Consider the following 21021-nt stretch of genomic DNA (forward strand, 5'->3'; position numbering starts at 1 on the left):
TAATAACTTAAGAACATTTTTTACCTTCTGCTAATAGATGTTTTTTTTCCCCCTTAAGATTTCCTAAGAAGCTGACTTTGGGAGAGCTACTAAACTTCTTTGACCTTTAATTTTCTATTTTTTTTTAATAAAACGAGGATCAAAATAGTAAGGTTATTGTGAAAATTAAATGAAATAATGCACATATAAAGCAACTGCTACTTAATGACAGTAGGAGCTTAGAAGTGGTATCAGACTCTCATAAATAACAGGAATTCTTTACGTTTGCATCATCTTCTCTTCTCGCCGCCTTTCCGGGAAATACGTGTCCCGGGATCACCTCATTGAGCATGTACGTGGATATTCATACTCACCAAATTTTTAAAACAATGGTCTTCTCTGTAATTTCTTAAAGGCGTGTGTGCGGTTAACGGTCTGTTGTACGTGGTCGGAGGGGACGACGGCTCCTGCAACCTGGCGTCGGTGGAGTATTACAACCCGACCACGGATAAGTGGACGGTCGTGTCCTCCTGCATGAGCACAGGGAGGAGCTACGCAGGTAACTCTCCTTCTCCCAGAGTCTCCTGGTACAGCACAGAGAGCCCACGTCACTGTACCCACGGTGCCTGACAGTTTCCTTGTGTCCCTGTGAGGGGTATTAGCGGAATGTTGGTATCCTGAGTAAAATCCGTTTTTCCAGATTGTAACTATAAAGAGCAAAACACTAGGTCTGGATCAGTCTGCTGTGGTCCTGGACCCCAATACCCAGATTTCACTGTCATTTAGGTTAAAGTGATGGCACCGCTAAAGGTTAAGAGATTCTAAAACATAGTGACTTCTTCAGTCCCTGTTGCTGCAGTAATAAAGAATTCGGTATTTTCTGAGAGGTTCAGAATGCTGCCTGTGACTTCTGTTTCATTTCTTCGTTTCTTTGCACAGGGGTCACAGTTATTGATAAGCCATTATGAGCCTCAAGGACATTTTCGGCATATTCACACGAGAAGCAGGCTTCACAGGTATTTCCGCAGTGACTGGGAGCCTAGCGCTTCTCCACTTGCAGCTGCACTTTACGTCTCAGCAGAAGATGCGAGCGTCTGGCTTTCTAGGCCTCGGATGCTGAAGGTTATTTTTGGCAGAAGCACCGTGTAGGCTTTTTCTGCAATGAGCAGCAGCTGACTGAATTTCCATGAGACGCTTGGACTTAGGGCTTATTCTGTAGTCTTCAGATAACAGTTGCTTTCACAAAGACTAGTTCTTATCCGCCTGGAATGACTACGGATTATTCTGTGAAGGAGGATAAAGTAATGTGTGTTCTTGTAAAATTAAATTTTATCTGTATTTCTTTTCCTGAAAATAGACCCAGGAACTGAAAATCTTTGGACAGGTCTTAAAATCTACATACGTAAGTATACAAACTAGCTGAGGGATAAAACAGTTTGCTTTTATAAAATATCTTTGATTACATGAACATAATAAATTGTGTGCATATAAATGTGTGTCTATATGCTTTCCTTTAAATATGTTTGAAAAGATGTTTGAAACTTGATTATACTATTTATAATTGGCACAGTACTTTGAATTATGCCAGTACTACATTGTAAAACAGAGTTGTATTTTTTGATATTTAACAATGCTTACTACTTTAAAATGCCACTTCTGAGGAATGAACATGGTGTAACACACTTGAATATGTGTGAGGCCAAACTTTTTAAAATAAAATATAAATTAAGCTTATTTATTATTTTCTTTAGTTCTATCTTGGTCATGTTTTGGTGTGTATTTTTAATTTTTTTCTTAAAGTAACACTTTGGCATGAACATTACTGCAGGTTTTTGATGAATATAATGAATGTATGGAATTAAACTGAAATTTGCATGGTCTTAAGAATTTTTTCTGTGTGTACAAATTTAGCTGCTATTAACAGAAGAGAGAACTTCCTGTGAGTAGCCATGTGTGTTGATCAGATAGTTTTTCTGAGATCTTCAATTAATCTCACTTTAAAAATGACCAAAACATGTCTTTCTTGAATTACCTTTGAATAAAAGTTTGTATATTATTTGTTTCACTGTGTACTTGATTTTTCTCTATTGAGTTCGAGGTTAAAAAAGTTGCCTGTTAGTTTTATAAAATTTGCATTTTGTAACTTTACAAATCTGTGTTTTTAATTTTTTATCAGAGTAACCTGTAAGACAAGACTATTAAATCAATAACGTAAGTCACTGAAAATTATTTTCCAAGAAAAAGTAACCTTGGCCATCAAGGAAAAATTTCTTAAGGATTAGTGAAGTTAAACTTTTCATATTTTTATGTCCCTGATATGAACAGGACACGAGATGAAGATAAAAACAAGTAGCATTGGATCAAAAAGAAAGTCAAAGAAAAAATACCTACTCTAAAGCAACTGAGGACTAAATTGTGGTTTTGATACCAAATACAGGGAATTGAGGAAATGGGGGTGCAGGAGTGGGGTCGGGAGCTGGGGTGCCGGACACAGGGAGGGGTGGGGTTGGGCCGTTCCTCTGGAATTTGAAAGGTTAGCAGGAGTTGCTGCCACAGCAGTTGACAATGGGGGGGGGGGGGAGATGCCTATGATAACATTTCTATTTAGTGAATATCGAGTGTTCAAATTTAAACATAGAACCATAGTTAACACTTAGTTGAACTTTCCATTATAAATGAAAATACAAAGAATTTAATCGGAAAAAACCTATGCCCACTTGATGGAAACATGAATTTATGCAATAATGTGGCCTCCAGGCACATCCTTGTCAACAGGTATGTTCGGGGCCTGATGAGCTTGGAGCACTGTTAGCTGTTTCTGACGGAAGCGCCAAGAAAAATGTGAGGTCGTTGTCTTTACTCATCCCTTCCGAACACTAATGTTCCATGAAACTCTCTGTGAATCTATCAATTAAAGATTTATCTAACAATTCTTAAAGCTTTTCTTAAAATATAACCTCAGGCTATTATGGTACCAAAGTCGGAACCACTTAGTGTCAAATCGCTCTTTGTCTTGGCCGTGCCATGCAAGGTGTACCAGGGTTTCCCTGCACCTGGGTTCAAAGCTCTGATTTCAGAGCTTTCCTCTCATGCCAACCTTTGTCCCAGTTTGAAAGGGCTTTTTATTTTAAGGCATATAGAAGCTTTTCCAGCGTGTTCTAGTACTGTATGGAAAGGAGGTGAGAAGGTGAGGTTAGCGGGGTGTCCTGGAAATCCTGCCAAGGAAGCAGCCCGAGGTGTGTGGGAGTCCAGGCCGGGTCCCTGAACCTGCGCCGAGGAGCTGCTCTGCGGATGGCGCTGCCAGGTGGGGGCTGCGATGGCCGGGGTGTGGGTGGGCCCTGTGAGTGTCAGGGGACCCTTAAGTCTGTTCCCGTGTCTGTGGTCTCTGGCGTATGATTCCTGGTATGTAGTATCTCCTTGTTATCCCTTATAGCAGGAGGACTCGGGTGTGTCTAAGCTTGGCTGCTGAGCTATGGAACGATCTATCAGGGTTGAAAGGGTCGCAGTGTGCTAAGGCTGCCTTACTTGTTTGGCCTTAAGCCAACTTCCTCCTCCTGGCCTAGACGGCTGCCAGCACCTCACTGCAGCGAGGAGGCCACCTAGGAGGATGGAGGACACTCCCAGCCCAGACTCGGGGGTTGTCCATCCCGGCTGCATCGCTGTGAGGAGAAACAGCTGTGTGGCGTATTGGGACGCGCACGGCACGGACATCAGGTGGGTCTAGACTTTCATCCCCCTCTATCACTTGCTGGCTGTGACTTTCAACACTTTAAACTGTGACACTTATTTTGTCTTTCAAATGGCAACACTCGTGTCTGTGTCACAAGGTTATCGTTTGGTTTGAAAGAAATGTGTGCTAATAATGTGCTTGAAATACAGGGGCCCTCAATAAACAGCTGTTCCCTGAGCCGCCCAGTTCTTCATGGCGAGGAAATGAGTGAGTAGAGCTGCAGGTACGCATCTCCTTCCAGCTCTGCATCTCCGAGGTTTAAAATAATACATTGACCCCTCTACACACAACACCTGGCGCCGAGTGGGAAGACGGATCTACTTTGGTGTAATAGAACTCCACGTCAGAAGGAATAACTGTGTTTACTGAGTGCTTCTTGTTCGCCAGATAACATCTCATTTACTCATCATGACGTCTCTTTGAGATGTATTATCATAGTACCCATTTTACAGAAGCGTGAATAGCACTTAGAGAAGTTAAATAATTTATCTCAGAACACACTGCTGAGAAATGACAAGTCTGACCCTATAGGGCTGCAGTCCCCAACTATGGGGCTGGGTCCCCGTACTGGTCTGTGGCCTGTTAGGAACTGGGGAGGAGGGGGCACCTGGATTGATGGGGAGGGAGGAGGGGGCACCTGGACTGATGGGGAGGGGAGGAGGGGGCACCTGGATTGATGGGGAGGGAGGAGGGGGCACCTGGACTGATGGGGAGGGAGGAGGGGGCACCTGGATTGATGGGGAGGGAGGAGGGGGCACCTGGATTGATGGGCAGGGGAGGAGGGGGCACCTGGATTGATGGGGAGGGAGGAGGGGGCACCTGGATTGATGGGGAGGGGAGGAGGGGGCACCTGGATTGATGGGGAGGGAGGAGGGGGCACCTGGATTGATGGGCAGGGGAGGAGGGGGCACCTGGATTGATGGGCAGGGGAGGAGGGGGCACCTGGATTGATGGGGAGGGAGGAGGGGGCACCTGGACTGATGGGGAGGGAGGAGGGGGCACCTGGATTGATGGGGAGGGGAGGAGGGGGCACCTGGATTGATGGGGAGGGGAGGAGGGGGCACCTGGATTGATGGGGAGGGAGGAGGGGGCACCTGGACTGATGGGGAGGGAGGAGGGGGCACCTGGACTGATGGGGGAGGAGAGGAGGGGGCACCTGGATTGATGGGGAGGGGAGGAGGGGGCACCTGGATTGATGGGGAGGGAGGAGGGGGCACCTGGATTGATGGGGAGGGGAGGAGGGGGCACCTGGACTGATGGGGAGGGGAGGAGGGGGCACCTGGATTGATGGGGAGGGAGGAGGGGGCACCTGGATTGATGGGGAGGGAGGAGGGGGCACCTGGATTGATGGGGAGGGGAGGAGGGGGCACCTGGACTGATGGGGAGGGAGGAGGGGGCACCTGGATTGATGGGGAGGGGAGGAGGGGGCACCTGGATTGATGGGGAGGGAGGAGGGGGCACCTGGATTGATGGGGAGGGGAGGAGGGGGCACCTGGATTGATGGGCAGGGGAGGAGGGGGCACCTGGACTGATGGGGAGGGAGGAGGGGGCGCCTGGACTGATGGGGAGGGAGGAGGGGGCGCCTGGATTGATGGGGAGGGGAGGAGGGGGCGCCTGGATTGATGGGGAGGGAGGAGGGGGCACCCGGATTGATGGGGAGGGGAGGAGGGGGCACCCGGATTGATGGGGAGGGAGGAGGGGGCACCTGGACTGATGGGGAGGGAGGAGGGGGCGCCTGGATTGATGGGGAGGGGAGGAGGGGGCACCTGGACTGATGGGGAGGGAGGAGGGGGCACCTGGATTGATGGGGAGGGGAGGAGGGGGCACCTGGACTGATGGGAAGGGAGGAGGGGGCACCCGGATTGATGGGGAGGGGAGGAGGGGGCACCCGGATTGATGGGGAGGGAGGAGGGGGCACCTGGACTGATGGGGAGGGAGGAGGGGGCACCTGGATTGATGGGGAGGGGAGGAGGGGGCACCTGGATTGATGGGGAGGGGAGGAGGGGGCACCTGGACTGATGGGGAGGGAGGAGGGGGCACCTGGACTGATGGGGAGGGAGGAGGGGGCACCTGGATTGATGGGGAGGGAGGAGGGGGCACCTGGATTGATGGGGAGGGGAGGAGGTGGCACCTGGACTGATGGGGAGGGAGGAGGGGGCACCTGGACTGATGGGGAGGGAGGAGGGGGCACCTGGACTGATGGGGAGGGAGGAGGGGGGGGGCACCTGGACTGATGGGGAGGGAGGAGGGGGGTGGCACCAGCACTGATGGGGGAGGGGGAGGTGGCTGATTCTTCCAGGCAGAAGATCCAGGTTGAGCAAAGGCGTGGAGGAGGGAAACAACAGCGTCCTGTTTGCAGAAACCGTATACGAAGGGCTTTCACACAAAACACTCACACAGGTATCTATCAAAACAGGTGTGCACCGTAAGTATATACAGTTTTTGTCAGTTATACCTTAGTAAACCTGAAAAAAAGAAAAAAGCCTTCAGTAGCGCAAATAGCGTCCTTGTGCGATATTAAAGGGGCTCTTTCCCACGCGAAGGTTCTCGGCGTGTCACCGCACCATTGCGGTTTATCGTTACATTCAGCACTGGGAGTTTCCTGTACTTGTGCTCAGAGGGCGGGAAACAGCTCACGCCGAGACACGTCAGTGTGGGTCCCGCCCCTGCGGTCCCCGCACCTGGGATCGCCTCACCTGGGGTCCCCTCACCTGCGGGTCGCCGCCCCACGGGGAGGTCAAGGTCCTAACGCCCGGGGCGGCCATCTGCCCTGCTGTCCAATAACGTCTCAGTTTCCCCGAGCTTCTATTTCTCATCTGCAACTGAGCGTGCTCGCATCCGCGATGCTCCGTCTCCCACAGACCGGGACTGGTTACAGGGCACCGGCGGGCACCAGGCGGCAGAAAAGTCTGGATCCGCGAGGCAGCCCAGAGGCCGCGGGGCCTGGAAACACAACAGCCGCCGCTCCCTCGAGTGTTTTCTCCCCGGATTGCGGCGAAGCGGCCGCCGCACGGGGCACGTCTGACGGGAAATCCCGACGCAGGCGCTGACTGACAGTCAGCTGGGAACCGCCGTTGCCTAGGCGACCCCTCGCGGAGGGGTGGCCGGCCGCGCCCGCCCCATCGCGCCGTCGCGCGCTCTCACGCGTCACCGCCCCGCGGCGCGCTGCGGCGCCCGCCACTGGCCAGACGTGCTGGTCTCACTATCCTCACTCCATCCGCGCAGCCAATGGCTGCGGCCGCCAAGGATCCGCTCCCGCTAGTCACGCGAGGCCGGCAGACGCGCAGACCAATCACTGCGCCGGGAAGGCGGGGCCGGAGCCCTCTCGGGCCAATAGCGGCAGGAAGCGCCGGCCTCACCCCTCGGTCCCACCCCCGAGCCGGGCGAGGCAAGTGCCGACGCACCTGGCCGGGCTGGGTATCGGCGGCCGCAGTCGCCCCGCGACGGGACAGGTGAGCGCGCAGGGTCGCGGCCGGCGCGAGGAAGGGCAGCTGGCCCGAGGCCCCGCGAGGCCCGGGGCGGAGGGGACGCGGTGAGGGCGGGGATGCGTGCGGGCGGGGAAGAGATGGCGACAGTGGGCCAGAGTCTCCGGTGAGGGAACTATTTTTGCTCTTTGCGGAGTTTACTGCGCTCGGCGGCCGGACCGTAGGAGACGGGAAAGGGCCGGGCGGTGCGAGCGGGGCGAGCTCCACGGAAGCGCGCTCCGACCGCGGGGAGGCGCGGTGGGTGTGAGGGCAGCGGGGTCGGGAGCGGCTGCGCGGGGTTCCTGAGGGGTGCATAGGAGTCCGGTGGGAGGACGGTGCTGGCGGGGAACGGTGTTCCGTGCGCGGAGAGGGAGGAGCGGCAGGAGCCGCGAACGACCACACTGCAGGGACGGGACGTGTGGGTGGCGGGAGAGGGGACGAGCGAAGGTCTGCGGGGCGTCTCGTGCGTCGCCCGGGCTTGGTTTTCAGCCCGAGAACGGCGGCCCCTGCCGGCTGACGTCGGTCTCGTAGGCGCCGCGTTGAGGAGCGCGGCCCGGGACGCGAGGCAGCTCCGGGCCGGGGGCGCTGGTGGACTCCGGGCTGACGGAGGGAAAGCGCCAAAGCACGGGCCCTCCTGGCTGGCGGCTCCGCTCCCGGTTTCTCGGAGCATCCGCCGGTGCCTGTGCGTCCGCGCTGCTGTTCCTGGTGTCGGCTCACCGGGCTGCAGAGTAGGTCGCCCACGGATGCGGGAAGGAAAAGAAAATTCGAGACCTTGTCCGCCCCTTTAATTCCCCTTTTTGCCTTTGTTCGGTTGGCAGGAACGTGTCCACCCCCTCGGTCCAGGAGAGCAGGTGCTGCACGTTGATTAAACCGAGCGTCTCCGGTCGGGCAGAGTTTGAAGGCGGCCTCGGGCAGCAGAAGTGGCAGAGGCCTAGAACGTTCCGTGTGGGGGACCAGGGAGGCGAAGGTGCAGCGCCCCAGCCGGGCGTCGAAGGAGGAGAGTATTTGGGCGGAGGTGCGAGGAGCGCTGCTGAGCTCTTGGACACGTGAGTGCCCTGCGCTTCGGGGAGAGGGTTCCAGGTAGAGATAGTGGATATCAGCGTATTTCAAGAACAGAAAATGTATATAGCTTGATCTTTTGTACCCCGTTAATGAGCTGAAAAACCAACAAACAAACAAAAAAAATTAAAAAAAAAAGAAAGAACAGAAAATAGTTAAGATCACCCGAGGCAATCTGGAGTAGTAAGAAGGGACTAAGGCAGGCATCACTGGGAGACTTCCCAGCCTGTTCTCGAGTGTTCCTTTCTCAACAGCTATAGCACGACGTCCTGAGCCAGACCAGAGCCAGACCGTCCGTGTCCTCTCTCCTCTCCTGCTTGAGTCTGCGGAGCTGCTGTGCGTCGGCTCAAAACGTCCCCCTCCCCCACGTCCCCGTCCGCTTCACTGTGTTTTAATCTAGTCTCCTCCTCTCCCGTTCCAGGGCTCGTGTGGATAGTATCTCTCTCTAGAAGTTCGCATGTGTCCCCCTTTATTGTTCTCATCACGTAACTTTATGATCCTTTGGGTACTTCTTGGTATCCTCACTAGATTTTGATTTGCGAAGTCAGGAATGAAGGCAGCATAATGACTGCACACCCTAAGCGCAGATTAAGTATTTGTCACTGCATACTCATGAACCCCAAGAACCAAGGAAAGAGTATTTCGAGGAGAGAAGTATCACATCTTCCAGATCAGTCAAGTGAAATAGCTCCACACAATGGCTGTTGGGTTTAGCAGGTGGGAGATCCTTAGTGCTTTTGGTAAAAGTAAGTTCAGTGCAGTGAACAGAGTAGAAAGAAGATTGCAGTGGCTAGAGAAAAAATGGGAAAGAAAGAATGAAGACAACTCATGTAGAATGCCCTTTTCAGGGGTTTGGGTAAACTGTAAGAGTTATTCTCCTTGTAATATTTATTGTGTGCTTTATTCACTTTTGCTTATAGTAGAGTATAATGGATGAGCACATGGGATCCCCCACTTAGCATTTGTGTGGCTTTGGGAAAGCTACGTAATCTTTCTAAACCTCAGTTTTTCGTTTATGAGATGGGGATAATAAAAGCAGCTACCTTATGAAGGTGTGGTAAAGACTAAAGTGAAAATGTAGGCATGCTTAAAACACACAGTTCCTGGCACATGGAAAGTGCCCAATAATTGTCATGTTCTTGTGGCCACTGCGGTCCAGGTCCTGTGCTGAGCACTTTACCTGCATCATCTCTTGGACTCGTTGCTAGAACTATTGTTACTGTCTACTTTTGTAGGTGATAAAACTGGGTCACAGAGAGGTTACATAATTTGCTCAAGGTCACATGGCTAATAAGTGGTATTGGTTCAACATTGTCAAACTTGGTGATCACCTCAAGAAAAACGAGGATTGGAATGTTGTCTTATTTTGCAACTTAGAAGATCAGTGCTGTCCTCTTGGTATGGGTGGGGAGCGAGATTGCAAATAGCCCAGTGAGTGGTGTGGGTGTGAGTTGAGCAGCCTTCATGTAGACGTCTTCTTTGAGAAGGAAGTTGGTTGGTTCAAAGAGAGAGAAACGAGACAGTGGCTTGTGAGCGATGATAACCGTTAGGAAAGCCTTCCTTGTGTGTGTGTTTGGACTTGAGGGAATGGACTCAGTGGAGAGCGAGGGAAGGAAGGTGAGAACGTGTACGTGATGGACGGTTCTCGGTGAGGTGAGGTGAGAACGCAGGAAGGCTGCTCGCTCTCAGAGGAGAGGACGGGTGGGCACAGAGGACTTCTGAGGCTGGAATGGCACAGGGCGGAGCCGACTGAGCATGGATAGGGCGGAAGCCTGAGGACGTGCGGTGAATTCAGAGGCTTGAAGTTGGATGAGCGTCTCAGTATCTCCTGATAAAAGGTCAATGTGGGGAGGGGGAAGCATTTTAAGCACTATTAAGAACTCTTCGGAGGCTTTAAAATGTCTGTTTTTAGAGTGGTCCGTCATAATTCATAAATTAGAAACAGCAGTGAACATTTTTAGGAAAGTGACATTCTCAGTAAGTGTCCCTGTTTTTTTTTTTTTATTGGTGACCTATTAGGCTTATTTATTATATAAGTAGAACATGCTCATTAAAAAAAAATTTAAGTTGTACAGGAGGCATAACATAGAAGGTAAGATTCTCCTCCTGTTCTGTGACACTCCCCTCGCCTGCCTCTTCCTGCAGGTCAGCACTCCACACTGTCCCCTTCTCCGTTTGTGTGTCTCTGTGTGTCCACACGCATCCACGTGCACGGGTAAAACACATACCCTTTCCACAAACACATAAGTGAGGCTCTTGCTATACTTACTGTTCTGTAACTTGTTATGTGGAATGACACTGTGTCTAGACATCTTTCCAAGTAGAACATACAGATCCTCCTCATTCTTTTAACTGGCTGTATAGTTTATGGAAGGACTTAACAGGATTTATTTAACTCAGTCTCGTTGATGGACTTACTTATGTTTTGTTTTTATTTTTTCTCTCTGTTTATGTCATTGTAAGCAGTGCTTCCTTCCATCTTAGCATATCTGTCCCTTGAATGAGAAAATCGCTGGGTCAAAAGATGTATTCATTTTGAATTATGATAGATATTGCTAATTTTTTCTCAAATGATAAACTATTAATAATTTATCCCCCCACCGACAATGTATGATCATGCCTGTTTCCTTACACCCTCACTAGCACTAGACACTATTAAATTTTAAAGATTTGCCATTCGGGCAAAAAGTATCTGTTTTAGGGTACATTTCCTCATTTGAGTGAAGCTAAGATTCTTACTTGTTTAGTGACCATTTGCCTTTATTTTTCTGTGAATTGCTTGTGAGTGGCCTTTGTCACTTTTCTCTTGGGTTTTTAGTCTTTTTCTAAAGCACACTTTTTAGCCCTTTGTTATAAAACGCTGGAAATAGTTTTCCCAGTTTGTCATTTTATGTTTGACCTTGTTTATGGTTGTCTTTTTATGCCCTGGTTGGAAGTATTTAGTTTTATGTAGTCATATTTGCCAGACTTTTTCTTTATAGGTTCTTTTGGTTATAAGTGACACTTTTAAACCCAGCTATTGTTCATTTAAATTATTAATAGAAGTTTTTCCATGGAGGCCACACTGGAAATCTCTTTAAAGATAGCTCAAAATTTCTTTTCTACTGTTCTTTTAGATACTGCTCTTAAAAATAACATGTGGTTTTTAAAGGGTTACGTACAAATGGAGTTGGTGATGCTATCCAGTAGATTTCTTTTTTTTTTTTTTTTTTTTTTTGAGACAGAGTCTCACTCTGTTGCCCAGGCTAGAGTGAGTGCCGTGGCGTCAGCCTAGCTCACAGCAACCTCAAACTCCTGAGCTCAAGCAATCCTCCTGTCTCAGCCTCCCGAGTAGCTGGGACTACAGGCATGTGCCACCATGCCCGGCTAATTTTTTCTATATATATTTTTAGCTGTCCATATAATTTCTTTCTATTTTTAGTAGAGGTGGGGTCTCGCTCTTGCTCAGGCTGGTCTCGAACTCCTGAGCTCAAACGATCCGCCCACCTCGGCCTCCCAGAGTGCTAGGATTACAGGCGTGAGCCACCGCGCCCGGCCAGATTTCTTTTTTAATCATGTAGAACCTGAGAAATTGGTAGTCCTTTAGTAATTACCATTTTTAAAATGATCAGAAGATGCATCTTTAAAACTGCTTTTTTTTTTTTTGGAAGCTCATTGTTTAGCTTACATATTTATTTATTTTACAGAATTACAGGCGTGTCTGCAGAGATTTGGAAAATGGCAACAAATGAAAGTGTCAGCATCTTTAGTTCGGCATCCTTGGCTGTGGAGTATGTAGATTCACTTTTACCTGAGAATCCTCTGCAGGAGCCATTTAAAAATGCTTGGAACTATATGTTGGACAATTACACCAAGTTCCAGATTGCAACGTGGGGGTCTCTTATAGTTCATGAATTCATTTACTTCTTGTTCTGTTTACCTGGATTTTTATTTCAATTTATACCTTACATGAAAAAGTATAAAATTCAAAAGGTGAGTATGAGGGACTAGAAATAGAATATTATCATTGGTGTTGTTGAAGATTTTGAAAGTAAATATAGCTTTGTTTTGAGAGACTCTAAATCAGTGATGCCCAAGAGAAATATGATGACACCACATGTATAATTTTTAATTTTCCGGTAGAATACATAGAAAAGTTAAAAAGAAGGGAAATTAATTTTCATAATTTTAACTCAATAAATGTAAACTATTATTTTGACAAATAATAAAAATAAAAAATGCTTAATGGGACAATTTATATTCTTATATTAATAAGTCTTCACAATCCAGTGTGTATTTTACATTAGTTTTTAGCTCATCTCAATTTGGACTAACCACGTTTAAAGTGTGCAGTGGCCTCATGTTGCTGGTTGCTCCTGTATTGAACAACACTATCCTAGATCATTAGTGATAATGTTTCAAGAATAGTGTTTTAAGTATATGTGATGTTTATTGAATTTGGATTTATAAGTTGTAAGATTTAACCTAGCTGGAAAGGAAAGGTATGGTGATTTGTGGGTATCATTTTGCATTTCCAGCCCATGAAGTTCCAGAAAATCTAAGTGGGTATTAATATGCTAAAACCTTGATGAAGTTTTTTCCCCCTAAATCTGTGGTAGGCTGTTCGGCAGCACTCATGTCATCCCAAATAAGGAGATGATGCCCCTAGTTTCCATGTGTCTGCTTTGCTGTACGCAGCGTCTCTTGCGAGCCCGCCATGTGCATGACCAGGTGGACTCCACCGCTAAGTGCCGTGTAGGCGATGAGCTTGACACAGTTCTTGGGAGGAATCTGGAGTAGCTGGTTAGAGACCAGTGATTTGTCAGCGCTTGGTAAACCCACGACAGTTTCTAATGCTTACGGTTTACTTTTCGAAAAAGTTATGTCAAACTGCAACTCAGGGACACAGAGTCTCAGTAGAAAGTGGACACGTTGAGCGTGTTCGTCTGTGGAAGGTAATTTGCATTCACTCAGTACAGTTGGCCCTCTGTGTCCACGGTTCCACATCCGTGGATTCAATCAACTGCAGATTATTAGTTGTAGTTGATTAAACTTTGTGATTTCTGTAGCCACAGAGGTATCAGATCCTAGCAGGGAAATTAAAAGTCTATGAAACGTAGTTGCTGTGGTACCATTGCCAACCCAAGCCTGAATCTTCCATTATTTTGTCCCCAGTCACAGACTGGAGGATTAAAGGAGTGGAGTCAGATGATGCTCAGAGTAGAAATACCAGGACAGTTGTTAAATTAGCTTGTCAAATCCCTCGTTTTATTGCTGAGGGCACTGAATTGTGAGCATCACAGAGCTAGTTAACAGGTCAGTGGCTGTCCTGGGCTTGGAGCCCGGCTCTCTGGATCGATTCTCAGTCAGTGCTTGTCCTGTTTTTGTCAAGAAGGTAACTCTTAAAGAATTTTGAGAGCGGAACTGGATCTAGAGACTGAGATTTTGGTTAGTCCAGGTTCGCTGACAACTGCCTGTGTGATCCTGGGCCAGGTGTTGGCCGCTTTGAGCTTCTGCAGATGAGCGGTTCTCATACTTTGAATATTGTAGTTCAGTTAAAAGAGTTTTGTTTGCAAATTTCTGAATTTTTAAGTAATGATGGGGGTGGGGAAGGGAGGGATTTATACCTACATGATGGGTGCCATGCGCACGACCTGGGGAACAGACACGCCTGGATCTCTGACTTGGGGGGAAAGGCGGTACAGGAGCAACGTATGTAACCTGCAATTCTGTATCCCCCATAACAAGATGAAATAAATAAATAAATAAATAAATAAAAAATAATGACGTTTAAAGCAATAACTAGTATTTATTATCACCATCATTTTGTAAAACCCAAAGCACTTTTTCGTGTCTAAGCGAAGCCCTGTAACTTGAATAAATTAAGTTTTTTTGATAATGGCTTGCTAAGCAAATCGGTATCCTGATGAGGTTTTATGAACATCTCATTATATTGATCTCATTTTGACTTGAATTGGAAACTTCATCGTCAGGACACATCTCTGTCGTTCTCTGCTCAGAGACTTTGTAATCCTGTCATTGTGTAGGAACAAAAGCACACCTTTCTTGGAATGAAAACCGCCGAATACCTGGAAGCATCGATTTGCCTGTGTAGTAAAGGCTTCTGGTGCTACATGTACTTCTTCAATAATTAGGGACACCCATAATCTTAGCATAACACATTTCCTCTTTGAAACTCTGGTAAGAGAAGTGAGTGATCGATGGCAGCAAAGACTAGAGTCTTCGTTCTGTGGTGTCTCATTGGTTTATTTAACAGTATTATGGCTGAGTGTGTCTGTTAACAGTTTTTTCACCTGTTTAAAGTAGGGACAGTGGTTGTCAAGAAATGAGAAGGCAAGGATTCCTGAGCCTTAGTGACTATAACATAAAATTAATAGAATTAAGGCCCATGTAAACATTAGAGGAAAAATTAGGAATTCACTGATAGTTGTCAGTAAAATACAATAGCAGAGGCTAATATTAAATATTGTGTTTTTTCTCCATAGGATAGACCAGAAACATGGGAAGGCCAATGGAAATGTTTTAAAGTACTTCTCTTTAATCACTTTTGTATCCAGCTGCCGTTGATTTGTGGAACCTATTATTTTACAGAGTATTTCAATATTCCTTATGACTGGGAAAGAATGCCAAGATGGTATGTAGATAAAATTTTGATTTTTATATTCAGTCATGGTTTATTATCCCATTAAGTTATGCTTAATGTTTATCTTCTTTGTTCATTTGGTTAATGTTTGTTCTCACCTTTGGAAGTAAACAAATAGTAAAAAAGTAAACCATAGTAGAAACATAAAATGTTCACATTTTCATATCTTTCTTTATTTTAATGTAATATTTTATTGGAAGGTGAGTTTCTAGCATTGTAAGTTTCCATAACATCCTTTATATGATTATATACAGATACCCATGCTTATGCTAAGAAAAAACATGTTACATTTGAAGTCTAAAATGAATGAAGAATATGAGATAGTTCGGGGGTTTATAAAAATCATGTCCATGTAAATACCAGTATGTGTGTGAGGACGCAGGCACAGAGGCATGTGTCGTTTAACCTGTGACTGCCGGGGGGGGCTGCTGAGAAACCCGCCGTTCAGTGATTGGCCGTTGTGCAAACTCATGGGCTGTGCTCACCCAAACCCGGGTTGATAGGCCACAGCCGTACAGTGTGCTGCTGAACTGAATGCTGTAGGCAGTTGTGACACAGTGATGATTATTGGTGGATGTAAATATAGAAAAGGTACAGTAAAAATATGGTATTACAGTCTTGAGGCCACTGTCGTGTATGCAGTCTGTCACTGACTGAGATGCCATTAATGTGGCGTGTGACTATATATGTTTGTTTATATGGACACAAATTTTATTATTTTATTATGTGTATTTAACCGGAGTGCAAATATTTGCATTCAAAGAATATTTGAATTCTACTGCCTGTATCTGATATACCTGAATATAGATATACCAACATATAGATACAGTCCATGTGTATTCAACATATAAAAGAGGCCGGGCACAGTGGCTCATGCCTGTAATCCTAGCTCTCTGGGAGGCGGAGGCGGGAGGATCACTTGAGCTCAGGAGTTTGAGACCAGCCTAAGCAAGAGTGAGACCTCATCTCTACTAAAAATAGAAAAATTAGCTGGGCGTGGTGGTGCCTGCGTGTAGTCCCAGCTACTCGGGAGGCTGAGGCAGGAGGATCGCTTGAGCCCAGGAGTTTGAGGTTGCTGTGAGCTAGGCTGACGCCACGGCACTCTAGCAGGGACAACAGAGTGAGACTCTGTCTCAAAAAAAAAATAAGAGCAAAATAAAAGAGCTGCTGTGTAGTGCATTTGTATAGAAATTATTTTTTGCCCATTTTACACTTAAATTATATCTTCTTGTGGAAAAAAATGATCATTTTGCTATTACTAATGTTAGTTTAAGTCCTTCATCAATATTATTCTTTTCCTAGAAGTTTTGGATTGTGTTTCTTACTTCTGATTTTATACCTGTGCATTTTTGTCAAAATGAAATAGAGTTGGTTTAGCGGTCCATCTCTTTACCCTTGTTTCAGGTTACATCATGTAGCTGTATCTAGCAGTTTTGAGAATTTATTGATCAGTGTGTTCAATTAGGTCAAGCTGGTATTTGGTTTTATGTAATGTCTCCAGCAGTGATCCCAAGTAAAAGTCTATATTGTTTAAATAAAAGTTATTTCATACACGTCACCATATTTTTATCTTAAAGGTGTATGCTGTTGGCAAGGTGCTTTGGCTGTGCGGTCATTGAGGATACATGGCACTATTTCCTGCATAGACTCCTGCACCACAAAAGAATATATAAGTATATTCATAAAATTCATCATGAGTTTCAGGTATGTCAGAAATATATTTAATAATTTTTTTCTATTAGAGGCAAAATGTCTATTTTTACGGCCTGAGCATTTTAAAAAAATTGTCAGTGATGTTTTCATTTCTTTTTCCTTTGGCACGAGTAAGAACATAACACACACACACGCTCACAAACCAGTTCTGCAGATTTTCTGTAGCATCTAAGTTCATGATGAATTGAGACCTGAAAGAACAATGTGACATGGACAGGACATAGCTGAGACTCTCATCCCTGTGGCAGAGTGCTGTCCTAGCTCAGCCGGACACCTGGCAGTTTGACAGTGGCCAAAGTAATGTTAGAGTCATTTCAGTGAGACCCTCAAATGTTGAACCTTTAATATTTAAACTTCTACAACAGTTATTGACTTAGTTTTAACATATTTTTATCACATTGCTAACTCCCACAAAAACAGTGATTTTTATTACGCCTGCTTTGATGTGGCTTTGTCAAGCTGGCTGTGCCGGTATGTATGTTCTGCGTTGATCTTTACTGCGTGGTGTGCTAAATCAAGCATCCTTTTCTTGACAAAACAAAATGAATGCATAAATAAAAATTAGAGTTCAAGACAATTATTAAATGCTTTTGTCTTAAACCATCAAAGACAGTAAGATTTTATATCCTTAGACCTTTTGATGTTTAGTAGGAACAAAAAGATATTTTTATTGAAAATTGCTACTATTATTTATATGTATACATAGCTAGATATGTTATTGTTACATATAGAAACAGTATAATTGTGTAAAATATGTGCGTAAATAGAGGTATTATTCAGGTTCTCCAGAGAGAAGCAGAATCAGTAGAGCATGTGTTAACAGCACTCACAGAGAGGTTTATTGTGAGGAGTCGGCTCGTGAGTGAGTTGGGCCATCACGTTGGCATCCGCAGGGCCGGCTGCGGCTGGACCCCAGGTGAGAGCTGTGGCCGCAGTCTGGGATCCAAATTCCATGGCCGCGAGCTCTGGAAGCGCAGCAGGGTTTCCGTGTTGCAGTCTTGAGAATTCCTTCCTCAAGAAACCTTGGTCTTTGCCCACGAGGCCTTTAACTGATGTGTTGAAGCCACCCTCCTCATGAAGGGAGGTCTACTCAGGGTCTCCCGATCGAAACGTTAGCCTCATCGGAAAAAGACCTTCGCAGCAACTCTAGGCTGGCGTCTGGCCACACGGCTGGGTACCAGAGCCCTGCCCAGCTGACACGTGAAATTAACCGTCACGATATGTGAAGGCACTTTTATCCCTTGCTTTAGGCTCCATTTGGGATGGAAGCTGAATATGCTCATCCTTTGGAAACTCTGATTCTTGGAACTGGATTTTTCATTGGAATCATGCTTTTGTGTGATCACGTCATTCTTCTCTGGGCGTGGGTGACCGTGCGTTTGATGGAAACTATTGATGTCCACAGGTGAGCGATGCTTTCTGTTTAGGGGTGAGGTATCATAGATACCTTTATTTCGATGGTCATAAGGTGATCTGTATTTCTAAGTAGACTAATAGAAGTCAATCTTTTAAATGTTATTTTTAAGAAAAGAGGAGAACATAATCATTGGATTAAATAAGTCCAATCTATTCTGTTATTTTCATAGTGATAATGTGTTATTTGGACAAATAAATATTTAGGAGCAGCAATTTCTTTATTTTTCTGAAATAAGCGTACACCTAACTCATATCTGAAGGAATGCTGAACATTCAGCCCTCACCGAGTCAGACTGTTTGAGTCCTGGCTGTGGGCCTGAGGAAGGCCCTCCCAAGCTGAAAACACGCTCTTAAGGCGCGTGTCGCAGACGCTGCCTTGGGCTCATTGGAGGGTGTCTGTGGTAAATTACTCACAGTGAATGTCTTCTTAAATGTGTATTCTAATTTTTATTATTTAAAAATTGCATGCTCATTGTATTTTGACTTTGGACTTGTTACTAGACCCAAATTCTAATAATTATTTTTAAACTAGTAAAATAGCAAACGTAACGCTATGGTCCTAGGCGGAGAATATTCTTCTATAGCAAGATTGTGGGGGGCCCCTTTCATCCTTTCCTGCCACTGCTCCTTCTCCCTCCCCCGCTCCAAGCCCCCCAGGAGGAGCGGGAGGGGCTGGGTGATTCAGTGTCACTGGACGTCTGGTTTTAGATGTGTAGTTGGAAGTAAAGGAGGGTCTCTAAATGGGACTCTTTCTTGAAATCACTTATGTTTTCCCAGCTACAGAAAAGCACACTGGTATTTTGATTAATTGTGGTACATTTAATTCCAACTGGTCATTGCCTGAAAAATAAAAAAAGTTGCTATACAAGTGTTCTTGGGTCTGACTTTTTAATGCTTGATACTACTTTCACGTAACTTACTCTAAAAGACATATTTAGTATTATGGGCTTGCTTTCCAACTGTTACAGACTGTCGTGGCAAGCCTCCTGTAAAGCTTAAAAGAAAAATAATTCTTAAAAATCTGTGTTTTAAAGATGCATAACCATTCTTTTTTGTCCCCTAATGTATAATATATAATTTTCATAAATCTTTCAAGGTTTTTTTTAAATATTCTAAAAGTAGTTTCTAGAATGTGCACCCTTTTCTGAAAGCTTTTTACCTTTTATAAACATCTCAGAAATAAAGTGATTTAGGCAAAGTAGAATATCGTTTAAATTAGTTAATAGGCACATAGCTATGAAAAATGTCACTTACTGTAGACGTATTGGTTTCTTTAGTGATGGTTGTTTCTGTTTCAGCGGCTACGACATCCCCCTCAACCCCCTGCACCTCATCCCCTTCTACGCCGGCGCGCGGCACCATGACTTCCACCACATGAACTTCGTCGGGAACTACGCGTCCACCTTTACCTGGTGGGACAGACTGTTTGGAACAGATGCTCAGTTCAATGCCTATAACGAAAAGATGAAGAAGTTTGAGAAGAAGACGGAATAAATATCTCACGTAAACCTTCCTGAAGATGCACGTTTTCCTAGAGTGAAGCTGGCAGCTCACGCAGCTTCTGGGGAGCGTGTCTCGGCTACTAAGTGATACAAAGAACATTAACCACCTTTAATTATCTTCCCGGTGGGAACTTTTTCTACTTTACATACAAGTTCTGTATATGTAGAAATAAATCAGTGTATATTGAAGTCGCGTTTTCCTGAGGAAGTCTTACAGGCTGCGTTGCTAAGCTCACAAAAACGTTTTAAGCAATGGAAAAAGTATTCTGTGATTTTCCCCCAGTGATACTGAAGTTCACATGGGTCTTTGGATCTTTAGATACATACTGGTGATTTCAGAAAAGTCTTAACAGTGATGTTGGCATATCTTTAACTTTAAACCTTTTTAAGAATTTGCCTGAAGATCAAAGAGTCGTGGATGGAACCGCCTTGGCGGGTGCATGAGCGGCCGGGCTGCCGCGTCAGGCGCTGCGCCTGGTGCAGACCCCATAGCCGGTGACCTGTCCTCCGAAGTCCTCTGTGACGCATTTAGCACAAAGCATTTCCTGACTAACGAGAGTGGAATATTTTAGTCTAAAGGTTTTTCAGGTTACTTGAATTTTTTAAAAAATTAAGGAGCTTTATTTCTGCTATTTACCCTTTCATTTTTGTGTATCAAGTTTTCATTCACCTAAAGTTGTATCTTGAAACTCTGAACTGACTCGCTGTATTTGCACTTTGAGCTATTGAAATAAATGTGATTTTTGTCTGATTATCAGATTCCTGGTACTTAACTGTCACCTTTTATTTTTAAAAGGAATAGTTCTATTTTTAAGTTCTTCATTTGCTAACCTGTTTCCTGGCAGTTTCAACATATATTTATCAGACTTATCTATTGTGGGAAATCCAATTGACCTAGTAAAATGGCAGATATTGAAGTAGCTCTTTGCTTTGCTCAGGAAATATATATTTTATGTACAGATGGAGGAATAGAGCTGAACTTTTTTTTTTTTTTTTTTCAGCATATTACAGGGGTACAAATGTTTAGGTTACATATACTGCCTTGCCCCACCTGAGTCAAAGCTTCAAGCGTGTCCATCCCCCACATGGTGCGCACCACACCCATTAGGCATGAATACACCCATCCCCGCCTCCCCCTCCCACCTGTGTGACATCTGATGAATGTTATTACTATATGTGCACTTAAAGTGTTGATTAGTTAATACTAATTTGCTGGTGAGTACGTGTGGTGCTTGTTTTTCCATTCTTGGGATACTTCACTTAGTAGAATGGGCTCCAGCTCTATCCAGGATAGTACAAGACATGCTAGATCACCGTTGTTTTTTGTGGCTGAGTAGAACTCCATGGTATACATATACCACATTTTATTAATCCACTCATGTATTGATGGGCACTTGGGTTGTTTCCACACCTTTGCAATTATGAATTGTGCTACTATAAACATTCTAGTGCAGATGTCTTTTTTATAGAATGTCTTTTGTTCCTTTGGGTAGATGCACTGTCAAATGCTGACAT

General features: G+C 45.5%; 2 protein-coding genes across 12 annotated transcripts in view; both read left to right on the forward strand.

The window, feature by feature from the left end:
- Window positions 1–2044, forward strand: part of KLHL2 (kelch like family member 2) — a 69018-nt gene extending 66974 nt beyond the window's left edge. For 4 of the 9 annotated variants that reach the window (XM_069493724.1, XM_069493721.1, XM_069493719.1 and 1 more), the window contains 2 exons: window positions 395–538; window positions 919–1436. In XM_069493724.1, the coding sequence (XP_069349825.1) occupies window positions 395–538; window positions 919–947 (173 nt within the window). In that variant the 3' untranslated portion in view covers window positions 948–1436. Of the gene's footprint in view, window positions 1–394; window positions 539–918 lie in introns of all 9 variants that reach the window. The other 5 variants (XM_069493717.1, XM_069493722.1, XM_069493723.1 and 2 more) reach the window with 2 other exon arrangements.
- A 5070-nt stretch (window positions 2045–7114) lies between these two features.
- On the forward strand, window positions 7115–20252 carry MSMO1 (methylsterol monooxygenase 1). Of its 3 annotated transcripts, none has more exons than XM_069493463.1 (8): window positions 7115–7161; window positions 7992–8223; window positions 8493–8568; window positions 11919–12204; window positions 14718–14866; window positions 16453–16579; window positions 17839–17993; window positions 19303–20252. In XM_069493463.1, exons 4-8 carry the CDS (start codon window positions 11950–11952, stop codon window positions 19496–19498), a joined length of 882 nt encoding a protein of 293 aa, XP_069349564.1. In that variant the 5' UTR covers window positions 7115–7161; window positions 7992–8223; window positions 8493–8568; window positions 11919–11949; the 3' UTR covers window positions 19499–20252. The 3 variants fall into 3 exon arrangements, with proteins under 3 accessions (XP_069349564.1, XP_069349565.1, XP_069349566.1); XM_069493464.1 differs by lacking the exon at window positions 7115–7161 and adding an exon at window positions 7176–7241; XM_069493465.1 differs by lacking the exons at window positions 7115–7161; window positions 8493–8568 and having other exon boundaries at window positions 8045–8253.
- Window positions 20253–21021: the final 769 nt, after the last annotated feature.

Source organism: Eulemur rufifrons, chromosome 18, assembly GCF_041146395.1.
Source record: "Eulemur rufifrons isolate Redbay chromosome 18, OSU_ERuf_1, whole genome shotgun sequence".
Taxonomy (NCBI): Eukaryota; Metazoa; Chordata; class Mammalia; order Primates; family Lemuridae; genus Eulemur; species Eulemur rufifrons.